Raw genomic sequence first — 18,120 nt, forward strand, 5'->3', positions numbered from 1 at the left:
GGAATGCTTTTTTAGTTACTTTGCCTTGAAGATTATTAATTGTACCACCACAGCAATTCTCCTTGACTGCCCAGACATTGGAGGGCTGTAGTATCTAACCGATCTTTCTCTTGCTAATCCTCACTTTCACATTTCAAACTTCTGCTGCTGCCTTTTCTGGCTTTGCATCCTTTCAGTGGCTCCTGTGCATCAACAGCTGTAAAGAGTTCTTTTCCCTTTGTTGGGATGTGGTTTCCAGTGCTTGCAATCTTACTGATGTCACCGGCCTGGTGGCAGATTGGGACCTGTTGAGTTCTTCTGGGCCAGGTTTTGCTGTATAGAAAAATATCACAAATAAATGCTTTCCCCTTCTCCATTAAGCTCAGCAGCTCATGGATGTGTGAAGTCCAAAGTGCCTTTGCCCAGCAGAATGGGTCACTTGGTTGGTCTTACGTGCAGAAACCAGCATCCAAACTTGTTCAGTCAAGAGGATCCTCACGGAACAGAACCTATAGGAGTCATTACTTGGTGTTTGAGCTGCCTGCAGAGCAGTTACACACCGTGCTTCTAAACTGGACGGATGCCCTATCAGTACATAGGCTCACATTTACAGCCCCAGCTGATAGAGCAGTTCAGGAAACCCCTGTGTAGCTTCGAGCATATCACATACAAGAGTCTGCTGGCTGATTTTGTGCAGGAGATGGGCGTTGCTGTTCCAAGAAGAAAACTCAGCCTATCGATGTACTTGCTGTTTAAGCTGAAGGCCATACAGTGGAGTTAGTGGAGCTCTCTGTCCACCAGAGCCCCAGCACTCAGATACTGCTAGACTCTGTAAGTGAAAACTAAAACGATCTGAGAAAGGGAATGCATGTGATACCAGGTATATTGAGCTGGGATAGGATGGGAGTATCCACTGCAGATTTTTTTTTAATTGAAACACATGAGTGGTAGATTTCTGTGCAAGATGGGAACGCAAGACTGCAAATATTTGGTGGGTTACTTACCTGGACCCTATGTTTTAGGATCTCAGCCATAGGACTGTGTCCTCTGAGCCCTAATGTCTCCTCTGTGCATATCCTACAGAGCTCTTGGTGTGCTTCTTGCTTAGAAATTCTGCCTCTTCTTTTTCCTTCAGGGGAAAGGAACTGTTTGATACACATTCCTACGCATTTTATTTCAATATCAGGGAATGCAACTTCCACAAATCCTCTCACCCCCAAACACATCTTTGTGAAATGGATTCTTAGGGATTAGATGCATTTCGTGTCAGCCCCACGAAGACAGCCTCCATTGAGAAATGACTGCATGCAGCACACAGCTCACACAGTCATTTGGTACCTCAGTACGTTAGTTCTGCTTGTTTTCTCCAGCACTGTCCTTCACTCAGTCTCTTCATTCCTTTTGCCCACCACTGAGCTGCAGTTCCTCAGTCCATCACATGCTGTTTGCTGCTGTACTCCTCCCTGCCCTTGTCTGCTTGGGTTACTTTAAGGAAATGTCCTGAACAGTCTGTTCTTGTTTGCAAACCAGTCCCATCTGGTGGGGCTCATGCACAGACACTCCCCAAATTAATAGGATTAATTTAATACTGCAACACAGGATGGAGGCAGGATGAACAACACTGTGTATTTCTTGGAGGCCGCAGCAGAGCATCCTTATAGAAAGGGGTCTTGTTTGGGGAGAACTGCAGAAACCCATGAACATGACATGGTTTGCTGCAGTCCTGACACACCTGACACTCTGTGCAAAGCTGTATGTTGCAAGAAGTTCTTACTAAGCATGCAGAAGGATTAGAGGGCATGGAGCAGTCTGTGTAAAGTATCTGGACTTAAACCTGATCTCATCTCATGCTTTCTCAGAGTCTTAGCAGCATCTGCTGTGCCAGGCTTTTCTATCCTAAGAAGCAGGGCTCAGTGTGGCTATCCTGTTCCTAAATCAAAGTTCTCATGCTGTTCCTGGCTGAGGAAGCTAGAGTTCTGACAGCATAAAGTGCTGTTGGCAGGGGAAGCCTGTGTTCTTTCCTTTCACAAGGGATATTGTCACTATGTGAATTAGTAGGATAAAGGAAAGAAGCTTCTGGCAAACAGGACACCATGCTTGTTCGAGCACTGATTTGATGGGCCACAGAAGTCCCAAACAGGGAATACAATCAGTGATGCCCATCTTTAGGCAGAACTTGATAGAATCTCTTTTTTTACAGAGAGGCTGTGGATGCCCCATCCCTGGAGGTGTTCAAGGCCAGGTTGGATGGGGCCCTGGGCAGCCTGGGCTGCTATGAAATGTGGAGGTTGGTGGCCCTGCATGTGGCGGGGGGTTGGAGCTTCATGATCCTTGAGGTCCCTTCCAACTTGGGCCATTCTGTGATTCTACAATTTTCCTAAGCCAATCCCCACAAGTCTTATTTGCAGCTGCAACTATACAAAAAGCTTCCAGAACTCCAGACCTTTTCTTACTTCTGTTGAGCTGTACTTCTAGCAATCCACTTTTTCCCTCCTTACTTCAAGCATTTCTATCTTGCACAAACATGAACAATATTAATTCCCCAAGTAATCTTGAAGAACAAAGACTTTGAGATAAGATTAGCTTACCACAGAGATGTTTATAAGACTTTTTTCCCTTGCCTCCTTCTTATGAATTTCACCCCTTGGCAGGCTGGCTGGGGATTGCATAACAGTTTAGCTACACATAATTAGAGGGCACAAAATTATATGTGAAGCAGCCATATTATCCACTATGGATAACAAAGGCTTACCTGAGTTTGAAAGCGTATGGAGGAGTTTATAGAGGAGAGTGACTGCAAAAACACTTACTGTGAAGTTGCTGTGTCTGGTTGAGAAATTCCCTCAGCTGTAGAGTGCAGAGATCTGAGAGAGAGCTGCAGGGAAACAACTGCTGGTAAGAGACACAGAAAATGGAGCAGGGTGAACTTGGTTTGCTGTGGTTGTCTGAGTGCTGAGCAACACCTGCCCACCCACAGCAAGAAGTGGATGAGGACAGAGTTTTGCAAATGAACTTTCTGATAATGCTGATTTTCAAAACCACTTATTGTAAGCAGAGCACTGAGGCATAAAGAACCTGACTGCACTAATGACTCTTATTATTTAGTTGTAACACTTTAATAATTTGCCCAGCATGGGCCCTTCCTGTTGGCTGGACCCACCTGCTTGTCATTCCTACAGTGGAGTCATGTTCATGGTGGTGAGCTTATCGTTTTTCTTTTATAAATGATTACTGCTTGAGTCATGTTTACCCTCAAACGCTCTCCTTTCAGCAGTACTATGGGTGTTTGAAGGTGTTCCTGAAGGCAAACAAGCCTCCTCCTTTGACCAGGATTTCACGTTTAAACATGTCTTTTTGAAATGTCACCTATGCTTTCATAAGATGGTGGTTCCTAGATTACGGTATTTCCATCTTGACTAATTTCTGCCCATAAATTGGTTTTAAACTTTGCAGTGGGGAAAACGGGAGATAAAATACCTTCCAGCTTTTACTTTTTCATCTTCTATGTAGACAAGCAAATGGAACTAGATGATCTTAAAGGTCCCTTCCAACCCAAACCATTCTATGATTCTATGATTTATATGTTAACTCATGACATCAGTAGTCAGAAGATAACTACTAGGGTCTTGGAGAACCTTGCCCTTCTATTGTTTCCATGATAGAGCTTCTGATTCCTTTATTCCTTTCCTCTACTTGAAAACCTTTCTGTCATTTTACTCTGATAAATAAACGTGCCCTTGAATCTCTATGGCAAAGTCCTTCTTGGAGGCAGGAGGATTTTCCATCTGTATACTGATTTTTGAGTAGTCTTACTTCTATAGTCTTGCTATACTACTTCGAAGTATAGAAATTTTGCAGAACTCACTGACTGAGGGTGGTGAGGCACTGGAACAGGTTGCCCAAGGAGGCTGTGGATGCCCCATCCCTGCAGGCATTCAAGGCCAGGCTGGATGTGGCTCTGGGCAGCCTGAGCTGCTGGTTGGCGACCCTGCACATAGCAGGGGGTTGGAACTAGATGAGAATTGTGGTCCTTTGCAACCCAGCCCATTCTATCATTCTATGATTTGCCATGCCTTCCTCAGCAGTTGTTTAACCAAAAGGTTTTCTGCTGGGTGCACAGGTAGCTGCTCCTTCCTTCTACCCAGAGGGGTCATCAAGAGCAGCACTTATCCTCAGCAGCAGTTGAGAAAGAGGTAATGCAATCCCAATGAGAAGTTTCTTCACCGTTTCTTGAATTAGCCCCATCCTTTTCACAGTTGGACAGGCTTTGTGGCATTCTTACCTGGCGGCCATATCAGAAGATGTTCTGTGGTTAGAAATATTATTTGAAGTCATGCTTTCAAGGGGGCAATCCTAGGGCAAGGAGGAACCTTAGGGCTGCCTGGCGTTACAGGGTGGTTGGTCTTCTGGCCTTGTACCTTCCAGACTGATACACATCCTTAATTTCTTTTCACAAACAAGGCCTCTGCCTTGGGATGCAGGATGGATGGCTGGTGAGTTCTGTGCTCAGCTTTGGGCCCCTCACTACAGAACAGTCATTGGGCTGGGAGGGATCTGGAGTGTTATGGGCTGAGGGGGCTGGGACGGGTCAGTGTGGAGAAGAGGAGCTCAGGGTGACCTCATTCCTCCTACAGCAATGAAAAGAGGCTGTGGTGAGGTGGGGTCGGCCTCTGCTCCCAAATAATGGTGACAGGACAAGAGGTGACGGCCTCACATTGTGCCAGGGAAGGGTCAGGTTGGATGTTAGGAAACATTTCTTCTCCTAAAGAGCGATGATGCAGTGGCACAGGGAGGTGTTGGGGTCACCGTCCCTGGTGGGGTTCAGTGTGGGGCCGTGGTACTGAGGAACGTGGTCGGTGGGCATGGTGGGGGGTGGGCTGGGTGACCTTAGAGGTCTTTCCCAACCTGAATGATTCTGTGGTTCTACACCTGTTTGTCTCTTGACAGAACCAGAGAGGGGTTGAAGCTGGAGGCTTCCCAGGGGTCTGCCTGACCTGACTTGGTGTGGTGTGGTGTGGTGTGGTGTGGTGTGGTGTGGTGGGACCCCCCCCCCCCGGGCCGCCCATCTCCCACAGCAGAGCTCTGAGGGGGGAGAGGAGAGGGGTGGACGACTTCGACATTACATCACGCCCCGTTTTCGTCACTCTGACGTCACCCCCCCACCCCCAAACTCTCCTCCCCTCCAGATCCGTCCTCCCCTTCCCGCCTCCCCCAGACCCGGAGGCAGCGGGGCTGGTTGGCAGCGCTGGGTGAGGCGGGGAGGGACGGCCGCGTTCAGACCCTCCTCCTTTTCTTCTGCCCCTTATGGGATTTTCCAGAACGGCCTCGCGAATTTCTTATCTTTCTTATCACCGTAACGTTCTATTGGTAACTCATACGGGAGAAAATGCTTGCATAAACATGTTTTTGTTGTAAGGTGAGTGACAGGTGCCTGCCTGTTATGTAACACGGAGCTCAGCGGGGATCGCTGCGATTTGCTCAATGTCAGCTCGCAAGCTGCTCCTTTCCCCCTCCTTTCCCTCTCCCTTTGCTTCCAGTTAACAAAACCCAGAAAATACTGCTATCCAGGGGCTATTTTTGCTTTACCTTCCAGCACAGCTTTGCTCCATGCTCATCCTATGCGCTGCCACCATTGGCTCAAAACCCATCCTACAGTTCTGACCCCGGATGGGATGCATCTGTCAGCTCCATCCCCCTCTATCACAACCTTACAGGCACCTCAGAACCAAGCAGATGCGAACCAAGCGATATCCCTGCCTGCTGTTCTCACCCTCATACTCTTTTTTTTTTTTTTTTTTAGCTGTGGGACAACTCCTACTTTCTGTCTCCTTTTGATTGGCTTCCCGAAGAGGCAGTGTCCTATAAATTGCAGTCTGCAGTGTGCTTCTGCCCTATTGCCAGCTGAGAGAAAGGTGAGTGCAGGAGGGAATGCATTCTGCAATATTGCACATAATCCTTCAAGGTAGTGTTGGTTTAAATCAGTGGGGTGGGGGGGAAATAACTGCAGTGTTTCAGCCTGGTCTGGTGGTTGGTGACCCTGCATTTAGGGTGGGGGTTGAAGCTAGATGAGTATTGTGGCCCTTTTCAACCCAGGCCATGATATGATTTCAGCAGCTAGTTACTCCGTTTTCCCTCTTATATAGGAAGGAATGCATGATATAAATGGCATTTTTTGCATTAAGCTTTGCTGCTTGGTTAACTAAAGGGTTTTCTGTGTCTGGTGTAGAATGTTTAGAGCTCTTTTGGGTCAGCCTGGACTTGCACATAAATTCCCCTGTTAAGGCTGTGTGTTTATCCTGTGAGTGCATTTGGAGAAACTAATTCAGTGAGTGGGAAACCGACCTGATCCCACTATAGCATTTCAATAGCAATTAATTTTAATCAGTGTACTCTGCATCTAGAGCTCGAAGTGTAAAATACTGCTTCAGGTACTGTCAGGAAAAATGTTATGGATCAGGTATCCTATGAGGCCTTCTTTGTGCAAGGCTGATGTCCAGTTTTGTGTCCTCCAGGACCCTTCCCTGCAGGGCTGCCTTCCAGTGCAGCATTGGAAGCTGAACTGTGCTCATCAACACTAGAGAATCGAGGTAGGAGAGAGGTCTCACAGCCTGTTGGATAGCAATGAGTGGCATCTGAGATTAAGTCCAGGAACAGTGTTCAAATAGCTTCAATAGGACTCCTTCAAGTGCCAGAAAATTCCCCATCTTGTGTGTTGCTGTAAGTGAAAAGAACACCCTACTGAATAGGTTGCTTGCTTTTCTGTGCTTATTCTGAATTGGTGCTGGAAGACATCTGCAGCAATTAGCTAGTGTCATTTCTTGTTATGGCCTTCCATCTTCCCGTTTTTCTTGCTTGTATGTGCGACAGGAAGGGAACATAATTGACAATGTGATCACAAGCAAGCTACGTTTTGGAGAAGACAGTTAAAAGTCGGAAGGATTTTAAGGAAAAATTCTGCATATGCTGTCTACTGTTCTTGAAATTACGTTTTCTAGCATAAAAAGGCTTAAATTTGAACTGAATTCTACATTCATTCCACTGGAGCCTGTGCTGGGACTGTGGATGTGTATCTGTGTTCTGTCTGGTGAATACATTACTTCTATTCATCTTCCTTCCCAGGCTGCTTCCAACAGACGTGGCTCTCAGTTGACACATCAGCTGGGGTTTGGATTGCATCAGGCCTCTTTAAAGAGTGTTCTAAAGGAGCGTTGAAAAAGCTGAGCGTGGTTGAGTCAGTTGTGACTAATGTTTTTCTCCTTCTCTCACAGCGTGCTTGAAGAAGGAAGATGCCAATCGTTAGAAACGTGAGCAGAGCTGTCAGCCAGCTGCTACAAAGCTCTGCTTGTGGATGTGGGGTTTCCATCGTGCCTGTTCGATGCATTGGCATCTCACCCCGCCAGGTGGCCTCTGATGCTAGCTTTCACTCGGTTTCTTTTTCCGAGTCTGATCATCCTCGGGTGCTAATTACAGGTCAGCATTCCTATCGTAACTCTACGCCTGCTCCAGGAATTCCACACTCCCCTCCTCTCTCCCCATTGAGCAGAATAATGGAAGCAAAGATATTCAGACCAAAAAATAATCAGAACTTCCTGGAGTTTTTCTGGTCTTTCCTGTATGGTAATAGGATCTGAATCTCATGTGAATCCCCCACGTGTGAGTGGGGTTGGGCTCAATGATTTCTTGAGGTCCTTTCAACACCTGCAATTCTGTGATTCTGTGGAGTTGCTTCCAGTTTTTATTCCAGAAATCTACTAAAAACAATCGAGTTTTAAACCATTCTCAAAGAAAATGTGTTGATTCTGAGAAGAGAACGAGGTTGGGGTGATCTCATTGTAGCCTTTCAGTACCTAAAGGGAGCCTACAAACAGGAGGGGAGTCAACTCTTTGAAAGGGTAGATAACAACAGGACAAGAGGAAATGGGTTTAAGTTGAAGGAGGGAAGATTTGGGTTGGATGTCAGGGGGAAGTTCTTTCCTATGAGAGTGGTGAGGTGCTGGAACAGCTGCCCAGAGAGGCTGTGGATGCCCCGTCCATCCCTGGAGGTGTTCAAGGCCAGGTTGGATGGGGCCCTGGGCAGCCTGGGCTGCTATGAAATGTGGAGGTTGGTGGCCCTGCATGTGGCAGGGGGTTGGAGCTTCATGATCCTTGAGGTCTCTTCCAACCCAACCAAATTCTATGATTCTCAGAAAAAGCACGTTTCTGATGTGATGCATGTAATACTGGGCTGCTGTATTTCAATAGCACTTCTCTGTTTTGTCTACTGTGTGTTATTTTTTAGGTGGGCTCGGCCAGCTTGGTGTGGGACTTGCTAAGCTCCTCAGGTATGTTATGATTTTTTGACTCAATAGTAGTGAAGAATTCAAACTTGAGTTTCAGCTTTGAGCAGTGATAGTTTTCAGGAAAGTTGTTTTTAAAAGAATCCTGGTGAGAAATGCAGAGTTCTTGTACATAACCTTGAGCTTTTACTGATATATTTTTTTTAATTTCTGCACTTGGTTTATGTTCACTGACGTACTTTCTGTGTGTACATTGGTCGTGGTTCCTGAAATAATTTTGTCTGAGAGTTTGACCACTGAGTTCAGCTTGTTCCTAGTTCAATGGGAGTATTCAGAACCAATATCCTCAGAGTGTGGGTAGCCAAATAAGGCTGTGTTTCACTGCCCAGGAGAAAAAGCTTGGGATTTTATATAGGTACTATGGGAGAGGAAAGGAGTACAAACATCCGCATGGAAAAAAGCAAGAACTTTAAGTGCTTGTTGCTGGGCAGTTAGCAACTGCTGGCCTTTTTCTCTATGAGACTTCTTGTGAATCTGCTTCAGGAAGAAGATGCCCTGCTTAGTGCAGTGCAAACAGAAATAAAACTTCTTTTAAGATTGTGTACCCTAATATTTTATAATTGACAAAAGATGGGCTGATGGGCAGAAGTAGTAAATACTAAGTGTACCCCATCTGTTTCTTCCTGTTCTTCCACCTCACACACACACAGCTTATTTTTTTGTGGTACCTTTCCAAAATTCTATGAGCTCTCATCACTGTATGTATACTCACTACTCAGCTTCAGAGTGCAATTTGCATGCAGGCAGTGTTTGGACTGTGATAAAAGTGAGCCAGCGTGCTGCATTTGATGCCATGCTGCAGTTTGAATGTTTTCAACCATTTCTGTGATACATTTAAAGTCATGCAAATAATGGAAGGCTGCACTGCACTCTGATTCCGTCAGACTTGCTTTCCCAGACTGTGCTGATTAGAACAGTACAAGGCTGAGATTACTTTATCAGTTCTGTTTACCTTGCTGATAGGAAAACAGCTGCTGGTACAGAACGCCCAGTGGCTTTTTGGTGTCTGGGGGAAAATAGATTTTCTGGATACAATTTTCAGCAAGAGGAGGGCAGGAAGAACTTCTTTCTCAACATATTCTCCGAAAGATTTGTGTCTTTCAGTAGAAAGACTACTAGAACTAATTCACTGATTTTTCTAAGACACTATACTGATACTAAAGAGAAAGTGGTGGTGGTCTGTTTTGTTTTAGTAGAGCAACTGTTTTCACTGAAGAACTTGTTTTCCTTTTGATATTCTCCTGCTAACCAAAGTAGCAGAAGAGCAAGTGATGAATTACTGTGAAGGCTGTGGACTCACTGTACCATGTGGGTATTTTTCTACAGGAAACGATTTGGAAAGAACAATGTGATCTTGTCTGACATTCGAAAGCCAGCAGATCATGTTTTTTATAGTGGTAAGTGCCTGGGTGAGCAGATGGAAAAATACACTGGCTTTACCAAAGTCTAAATGATGCATGGCTTACTGAGCAAGTTGCTGCTTGAAACTTCTGGATAGTGCCTTCCTGTTTTGAAATCCTGCCCAGACATGGATTTCATCTGTTAGTTACTCCCTCTTTCTAAGTAATTTTTCTCTGCATTTATTTCACTGTCTCTTTGCCTCTTTGTGGAGCAGGGTAAGTGTTCAGATCAAGTTGGAGTTGGCTTTTGGGTTCCTGCTGTAAAAAGAAATGTTTATTCTTTTGGGGGGAAGATGTTGTAAATGAAACTTCTGCTTTGTTCCTCCATTCTGAGGCAATTTAGGTGTTAAGATGAGTGTAGAATATGTTTTTGGACTCTTGTGTTTCCGTTAAACTCATAGATTCTTCTTTCTCATCACAGCTTAATAATGTAGATAGATACTTGAACAGGAAATACTGAGTGTTTCCTTTTCTCATGCCATTGACTGGGTAAAAGAGGAGTTCTTTAATCAATCTATTAAGGAGAAGGTGGCAGTTCACCTTAATTTCTCCTTTCTATTTCCTAATGTATTGGCTGCTGTTGGTACCAGGGGTCCATTTTGCTGTGCAGCCAAAACCCAAGTAGAGGAATGGGAAAGAACCAATCTGAGTTTCATCTTGATCTCGTCTTGACTTCCATGCTTCTTGGTGCTCACTTTCCTTCTGGCTCCATTCTTTTAGGGCCTTTCATCTACTCAGACATCCTGGACTACAAGAATCTACGTGAGATAGTGGTGAATAACCGCATAACGTGGCTCTTCCACTACAGCGCTTTGCTCAGCGCTGTTGGAGAAGCAAACGTCCCCTTGGCCAGAGCTGTAAATATTACTGGTATGTGACAAGGGTTTCAAATTCCTGATTCCTTACGCTTCCTATAGAGGCTTGAGGAAGTGCAATGAGTGTTCTGATATTGTTCCAGGTTTGCACAATGTTCTGGATATTGCAGCCGAGCATAACTTGCGACTATTTGTTCCAAGCACGATTGGAGCCTTTGGGCCCACCTCTCCTCGAGACCCAACTCCTGATCTCTGCATTCAGAGACCAAGGACCATCTATGGTGTCTCCAAGGTTCATGCTGAACTGATGGGAGAGGTGAGAACTTGTCTTCTTCCATTAAGGTTCTGGGAGAATTTCATTGATTTGTAGTGGGTTTTCCACCTCCCTTTCCTTCCTTTAGGCTTCAGTACTCTATAGTAGTCTGAGGCAGCAGGAAAAAGTATTTTTGAGTTTTACTGGAATAAGCACTAAGAATTAGAAACTGGCCAATTTGAGTTTCAATACCATTTCTTTCTGATTCTTTTGACTTTGACCTCTCTTCCTTATCTGCCAATGTGAATGACATTGCATAAATGAAAGCACACAAAGCATTGGGAAAGCACAGTAGGCAGTGGTGACTTTTGCCAAAAACAAACAAAAACCCTCACTTCTGCACAGTCAAAGCCATGAGAGTATACAGGCATAACTTGCATTGGCACAGGCTGCCCAGATGGGCGGTGGTGTCCCATCCCTGCAGACAGCCAAGGTCAGGCTGGATGGGCTCTGAGCACAGATGGAGGTGTGGGTGTCCCTGTTCAGTGCAGGCAGTGGGAAGAGATGGCCTTCAAAGGTCCCTTGCAGCCTAGACCATTCTATGATTCTATGAATTTTTCTATTGGCTTTGTATCAGAAACTTCTGAATGCTGGATCTAGACCCAATGTTAAAAGTCAATCCATATGGAACTAGGTGATCTTATAGGTCCCTTCCAACCCAAGCCATTCTATGATCCACTGATGTGGATGAAGACTAGAAGAGGTCAAGCAGACAGCTCAGCTGCCTGATAGGGAATATAGACTGTTCAGTAATTCCTTTATTTTCCCTGTAAAGGGAAGGTTACAGAGTGAAGGTTTATCCTAGGGGAGATTGTTCCTGTGGAAACAATGAGCTGTAAGGCCTAGCTTTGTTGTGTAAAACTGCTTCTTTCCTCCCTTGGTAGTACTACCATTACCGATATGGCCTCGACTTTCGCTGCCTGAGGTACCCAGGAATCATATCTGCTGATTCTCAGCCTGGTGGGGGAACAACTGGTAAGTTGTGCATGTGCATTTTTCGATGTTTCAGGCAAGAACAGCAACTCCATAAGCCAATGGAGTCTGTTTTTAATCTGTTCATAGAATTTAATAAAGCATCAGGGAAGAGGTTCTGTTTCAGCTGGAAGTTGTGATGCTTCTTTTGTCCACCACAACATTAGGGTGTGCTTTAGTAGTCTTTACCTTTAAGCACTGTCTGAGAGGGTTTGGCTTAGTTATGCTCATGGTGAGACCATTTTCTTTAAAAAAAGAATAAATTCAAGTCTGCTGTCTCGCTGCAATATGCAGATGCTAGAATGACTTCAAGACAGTTTGAAATGGATTCTCACATTCTGCCGTATCTTGTAAATCAAACACTTCTGGGTTTTAGGTGGGACACCAAAGGTAATCTAGTCAGGCTGAGGGAGCTGGGCTTGTTCAGCCTGGAGAAAAGAAGGCTGCAGGGTGACCTCATGGCAGCCTTCCACTACCTAAAGGGAGCCTACAAACAGGAGGGGAATCAATTCTTTACAAGGGTAGATAATGATAAGACAAGGGGAAATGGCTTCAAGTTGAAGGAGGGAAGATTTAGGTTGAATATCATGGGGAAGTTCTTTGCTATGAGAGTGGAGAGGTGCTGGAACAGCTGCCCAGAGAGGCTGTGGATGCCCCGTCCATCCCTGGAGGTGCTCAAGGCCAGGTTGGATGGGGCCCTGGGCAGCCTGGGCTGCTATGAAATGTGGAGATTGGTGGTGGCCCTGTCTGTGGCAGGGGGTTTGGAGCTTCATGATCCTTGAGGTCCCTTCCAACCCAACCATTCTGTGATTCTGTGATAATCTGGAGATTGTTGACTGTTATGATGTGAAGAACAGACACACATCCATTCTACTTTTCTGCAGACTACGCTGTCCAGATTTTCCATGATGCCATTAAGACTGGCAAATTTGAGTGCAACTTAAAACCGGACACCCGCCTCCCTATGATGTACATCGATGACTGTCTGAAAGCAACTCTAGAGGTCATGGAGGCCCCTGCAGAGGCACTGAGCATGAGGACATACAACATCAGTGCCATGAGCTTCACTCCTGAAGAGCTGGCACAAGAGGTGCAGAAGCACGTTCCTGAGCTTCAGGTGACCTACAATGTGGATGCGGTCAGGCAGGCCATAGGTAGGTATCGCTTACTGGGCAGTGGGTAAGGGGAAATATTGGGTTGCTGTACATCAGGAACAAAACAGTGTTTTTCCTTTGAGACACTTGGAAATGTCTACTGTAAAGTTCAAATCTTATGGTCCAAAAATGAGCTTTAGTAGTTCAAATGACCAGAGATGGAGTTTGAAGATACTTTTTTTTAAAGGACTTGGGGGTCCTGGTAGATGAGAAGCTGGACATGAACCAGCAAGGCCAACTGTGTTCTGGACTGCATTAAAAAAGGGGTGGCCAGCAGGGAGAGGAAGGTGATTGTCCCCCTCTACTTGGCCCCCAGCACAGGAAGGACGTGGAGCTCTTGGAGCGGGTCCAGAGGAGGGCAGTAAGATGATCTGAGGGCTGGAGCACCTCTCCTATGAGGAAGGGTTGTTTAGCTTGGAGAAGAGAAGGCTGCAGGGAGACCTCATTGTGGCCTTCCAGTACTTGAAGGGAGTGTATAAACAGGAGGGGGAACGGCTGCTTATGAGGGTGGATAGTGATAGGACAAGGAGGAATGGTTTTAAAGTGAGACAAGGGAGGTTTAGGTTGGATATGAGGAGGAAGTTTTTCATCCAGAGGGTGGTGAGGCACTGGAACAGGTTGCCCAAGGAGGCTGTGGATGCCCCATCCCTGCAGGCATTCAAGGCCAGGCTGGATGTGGCTCTGGGCAGCCTGGTCTGCTGGTTGGCAACCTGCACATAGCAGGGGTTGGAAATGGATGAACACTGTGGTCCTTTTCAACCCAGGCCATTCTATGATTTTTCCTAAACCTTATGCTCCTTGTTTCTTGTTCTTTTCACTGCAGCTGACAGCTGGCCAATGAACTTCGATGACAGCAATGCCCGGAGAGACTGGGGATGGAAACATGATTATGACCTACCTGAATTGGTGTCTACAATGTTTAGCTTCCTTGGGTCTGATTCCAGGATTGCTCAAGCTAACTGAAATGTTTTATCAGATGTTTCCAGATTTCCACAGAGGACCAGGAAGAAATGGCTAAATCAGTTGTATAGTTTTGAGTCTTAAAGCATGTCAATTATTAGCTTTCCTAAGTAGCAATGGAGTTGGGCAGAAGTATAGTGTAGCTGGAACGCTCTGTTAGATAAACAACATCATTAGGTGCTGTCTCCAAGCACCCATAGTACAGAATTCTAGAACTTTCACATGCAAGGAACTAGGAACAAAAAGCACCTACTCTTGGTTGACGAATCTCCAGTCATTCTTTCTGCCTCATATCCAGCAAACAGCATGGGGCAATACTGTCAAACCTGATGTTTCAGGAAGATCCCACCGTGTTAAAAATGTTTTTCATTTCCTTAGTGGAGGTTATTAGATCATAGTAAGATATGATCTTTTCTCTCTGCTTACAGAAGAGAGAAATGAGCTACTTGATGTTTCGAAATTGCAGGCAGGGTTTTTGCAACTCTAGTTTGAAGTCAAATTTTGGTTAGTATTTCATATTTATATATGTATTACTGTATAAACATACCATATATAGGGCATACAAAGTAACATTATTCTTCTAATGCCTATAAATGTGAAGAGGAATAGAACTTGAATTCTTTGTGCTTTAAAAATGACAGGGTTTACAAGCTAAGCTTTTCCTATTATTTCTAAATGCTGTTGCCATCAGTTTAACATCAGTAGATCCAAAATACAGAACGCTGTTATGTTTATGAGAATCCAGGGTATATCTTAAGAAGAGAATACCCAGGAGTGGGTTTATTGTTAATTAGTGCTACTTCTGGTTATCCCAGTTGTTTGCTGTGCTGGCATTATGACATGCTGCCTGGAGCAAGTTCTAAAGTTGGGCTGATGATGGAGACTTATTTACATTAGAGTCACGTTGACCTTTGAAATCTGTTCATGTTGGCTGCTTTTTCTGTATGTGCTGCAGATGTATTTGTAGATGCTATTTATGTGTAACTGTCGTACGCTTCTATTCTTTAGAGAGGATTCCAGAGGCTGAAACCATCTCCTAGCTACAGTTAAGGCCTATTCTGCTCACTGAGTTTAATGCACAGGAGATTCTGGGATTAACAAGGGAATCTTAGTAGAAGGATGCAGAGAAGATGTGTCTATCCAAAAGCTACTTACGAGACTTTGAAAGTGAGAAATGACAGACTGGAGAGACAGGAAAGCCTTTTAAGGTAAAACAGCAGTCTTGAATCTGAGCCATGGGCTACTGTAGAAATAGTATGCCTTGAGAAACAACATCTGGGAACTTGGATTGTATTTTACTTTTTCAAAGAAAAAAATACCTTTCGTTTTCAAAATGACTGGAAATTCCCTAAGTGAAGCTGTCCATCTTTTTTGTCTTGTATACTCCAGTTGCCCATGTAGGTATCACATTCAATGTTTTCTTGTTTGTGTTGTTCACCAAGTTTTCTGTGACAAGGCTTTGGTAACTGTGAGTCAACTTCACTCTGTAACCCTGCAGTGTTTCTTCAGTTAGTGGCTAACTGACATGGCCTGATTCCTGTCACTTTGTGAAGGAATCTATGTACTGCAGGGAAAATGGTTTTCTCATGGACGTAACCTTCGAACAAAGATGATATGGTGAAAACCAGAAATCATTTTAAACATTTATTAAAGTTGCGTCTCTTGGTTTTGTGTGCATTTTACTGCTTTATCTGTTGGCAAAGTGTGCATTTCCCAGGTACTTACACTCAAAACCCTCTAGGGTTGTGGCCTGTCCTTAAAACTTTCTTCATAATGTTTACATTTTTGAAAAAGGCAAGTTTTTAAGTGTTCACCACTGTTGTAGCTCTCATGTTGTTCAAGTGTAATATTTGGCCCAATGGGCCAGCGAGGTTGGGCTTATTCATACCATCCAAGAATTGTTTGATTCTTTTGTCCTCTGCTCTGCCAAAACAGGATTATCTGCCATTAAACTGTTACACTGATCCTTCAGATAAAGGGCTTAAAAGGATTTAAGAAGTTTTGTCTATTCTAGTTCTTCTTAAATCAGCGCCAGGGGACCCCTTGCCATTCCATGAAACCAACCAAAGAGCTGTTGATGGGTCTGATTTCATTTCTTTAATTGAGAGGAAGTCATGGGGTCCCACTCTATTCACCCTTGTTCAGAGCTCTAGTTAATGCTAAAAGGAGTGAAGAGCAAAAAATATTCTTTCTTCTGAAGCAAGCTGTCCTTCATTGTGGCATTGCACGAAAGCTTTAAGTTGTTAAAGTGCAGGTGAAAAAATCAGGTGGAAAAATGCAGGTGAAAATCAGACCTGTGGCATTTTAAACAGTGTGTTGTTTACCAAAAGCTGCTGACTAATTTAAGAGCATTCTGGTTTTTACCCTGTGACCAATGATGCCTGGGTTTTCTTTTTGCATATCTTCCCTGTAACTTCTGTTGTAACTATGCTGCATTATGTTCTGTACTAAACCATTTTGATGTGGTATGAAGTGTACAACTTCTACCAGTTTAAAGTCTGACTTCTGGGCTTAGACTTTTCCCATGACATTTGAGTGTTGCAGCTGTTACCTATTCAGGAAAAAAAAAAAAAAAGTTGGAAATATTTTTTCTAATACTGCAAATTGTGGGTGATGCCTACTTTAATAAAGTTCTATACAGATGTCTTTGCTTTGTCATCCTTGGTTAGATCGTGTAAGTACTCTGCTCCATGATGCAGAAGGATGCTAGTAAGTGCTGAAGCCTTTCCTTTTGCTGCAGAAGTGATGGATAATTTGAAGCAGAGATTCATCCCTTGGCAGTGTGTGCAGTGACTCTTAGACACTTGTATCTACACTTTCTGCTGATTATTCCAATTGCTCTGTATAGTAGGGAGTTGGTCACAAGCAGATACAACATGTTTACCCTTTTAACATTAGCAAGCCACTAGGCAAGTATCTGGGCTGTGCTTTGTAGGTAGGTGGTTGTAGCCCAGTTTGGGTTTCAGATTTTCTTCTGTCACTTCTAGATTTCCTACCCCTTCTGTAGGGTATGGAAAGCCAGTTGGTCTGTGCTCAGTCACGTTTCTTCTTATCTCTGCATCTTCAAAGTCACAAAACAATAGTAATGTTCTGATGGAGATAGCTTTAGATCACTGCTCTAAAGGGAGGTGGGAGGCAAATGGATGAGGCCAAGCTCTTCTCACTGGTGCACAATGATAGGACAAGGAGCAATGGCCTAAAACCTGTACATAGGAAGTTCTGTACTAACATGCAGAAAAACTTCTTTACAGTAAAGGTGGCAGAGCACTGGCACAGGCTGCCCAGAGAGGTGGTGGAGTCTCCTTCTATGGTGATATTCAAGACCTGTCTGGATGCCAACCTATGTGAACTATTGTAGGGAACTGCTTTAGCAGGGGTTGGACTCGATCTCTTAAGATCCCTTCCACCCCCTGCAATGCTGTGATTCTGTGATTACCCTTCAGATCCTAAATCAGGCCCTGCAAAAAAACTCTGTTTTCAGTCTGCTCTGTTATTCAGAGATTTGAGAGCACTTGACCTTGAAACCATATTCATGCAGCAAAAACAAAAGCCTCATAACTTTTTTACTTTTAATTCTCAGATTTACTTCTGCCTGGCTTGCCTTGGAGTCAGCCATTGACTTTGTTGACCTCTCTCTGTTCCCATTTAAGAAGGAACACAGAGCTGGAGCAATGCTGACACCATGGTGCTTGGTAAACGATGCTAAAAAGAGTTAACAAAGGAGCTCTGCACTTTCTCAAGGTGACAATCATAGAATGCTGCTGGAGACCCTTGTTTAGCATCCCATAGGCTTCAAAGTTGGTGCTCAACTACATGCTTCTATGGCAATGTGCTATTAATGCCCATGCTACTGAGCTTGGAACAGAGCTTGCTTCCAGGGCTCAGGAAAGGATCTTCCAGTCCTGTGTATTCTGAGTCTGGGATATAGTTTCAAATCCTGTCTGGTTCAGGATTGGATTGGATGATTGATTCCTAATGTGGCACTGATGTACCATCTGACCCAGGCTCTGTGTGCCTCCAGGGAGGGGGAGTGAGGGACAAGAAGAGAAGGAGCTAAAGCTGAGGTTAGCCAAAGGGCACTGTGCGGACCTGCAGGGCTGGGATGCCGATGTTTCAGCTCCCATTCATGCTTCAGGCAGTGAGGGGGCTTTGCTGGCATACCCAGGGCAGGTTGTTTCTATTTCAGTCAGA

General features: G+C 44.6%; 1 protein-coding gene across 3 annotated transcripts; it reads left to right on the forward strand.

Annotated features, from left to right (window-relative positions):
- Positions 1-5,204: 5,204 nt before the first annotated feature.
- Positions 5,205-16,571, forward strand: LOC116235591 (L-threonine 3-dehydrogenase, mitochondrial). 3 transcript variants are annotated; one of them, XM_031603813.2, is made up of 11 exons: positions 5,205-5,395; positions 5,780-5,891; positions 6,492-6,566; positions 7,248-7,449; positions 8,258-8,300; positions 9,642-9,712; positions 10,436-10,585; positions 10,674-10,846; positions 11,728-11,818; positions 12,700-12,969; positions 13,793-16,571. In XM_031603813.2, the coding sequence occupies exons 4-11, from the start codon at positions 7,266-7,268 to the stop codon at positions 13,930-13,932; spliced, it is 1,122 nt and encodes a 373-aa protein (XP_031459673.1). In that variant the 5' UTR covers positions 5,205-5,395; positions 5,780-5,891; positions 6,492-6,566; positions 7,248-7,265; the 3' UTR covers positions 13,933-16,571. The 3 variants fall into 3 exon arrangements, with proteins under 3 accessions (XP_031459673.1, XP_031459672.1, XP_031459674.1); XM_031603812.2 differs by lacking the exon at positions 6,492-6,566; XM_031603814.2 differs by lacking the exons at positions 5,205-5,395; positions 5,780-5,891; positions 6,492-6,566 and adding an exon at positions 6,587-6,696.
- Positions 16,572-18,120: the final 1,549 nt, after the last annotated feature.

Source organism: Phasianus colchicus, chromosome 2 (assembly GCF_987193195.1).
Source record: "Phasianus colchicus chromosome 2, bPhaCol1.hap1.1, whole genome shotgun sequence".
Classification (NCBI taxonomy): domain Eukaryota; kingdom Metazoa; phylum Chordata; class Aves; order Galliformes; family Phasianidae; genus Phasianus; species Phasianus colchicus.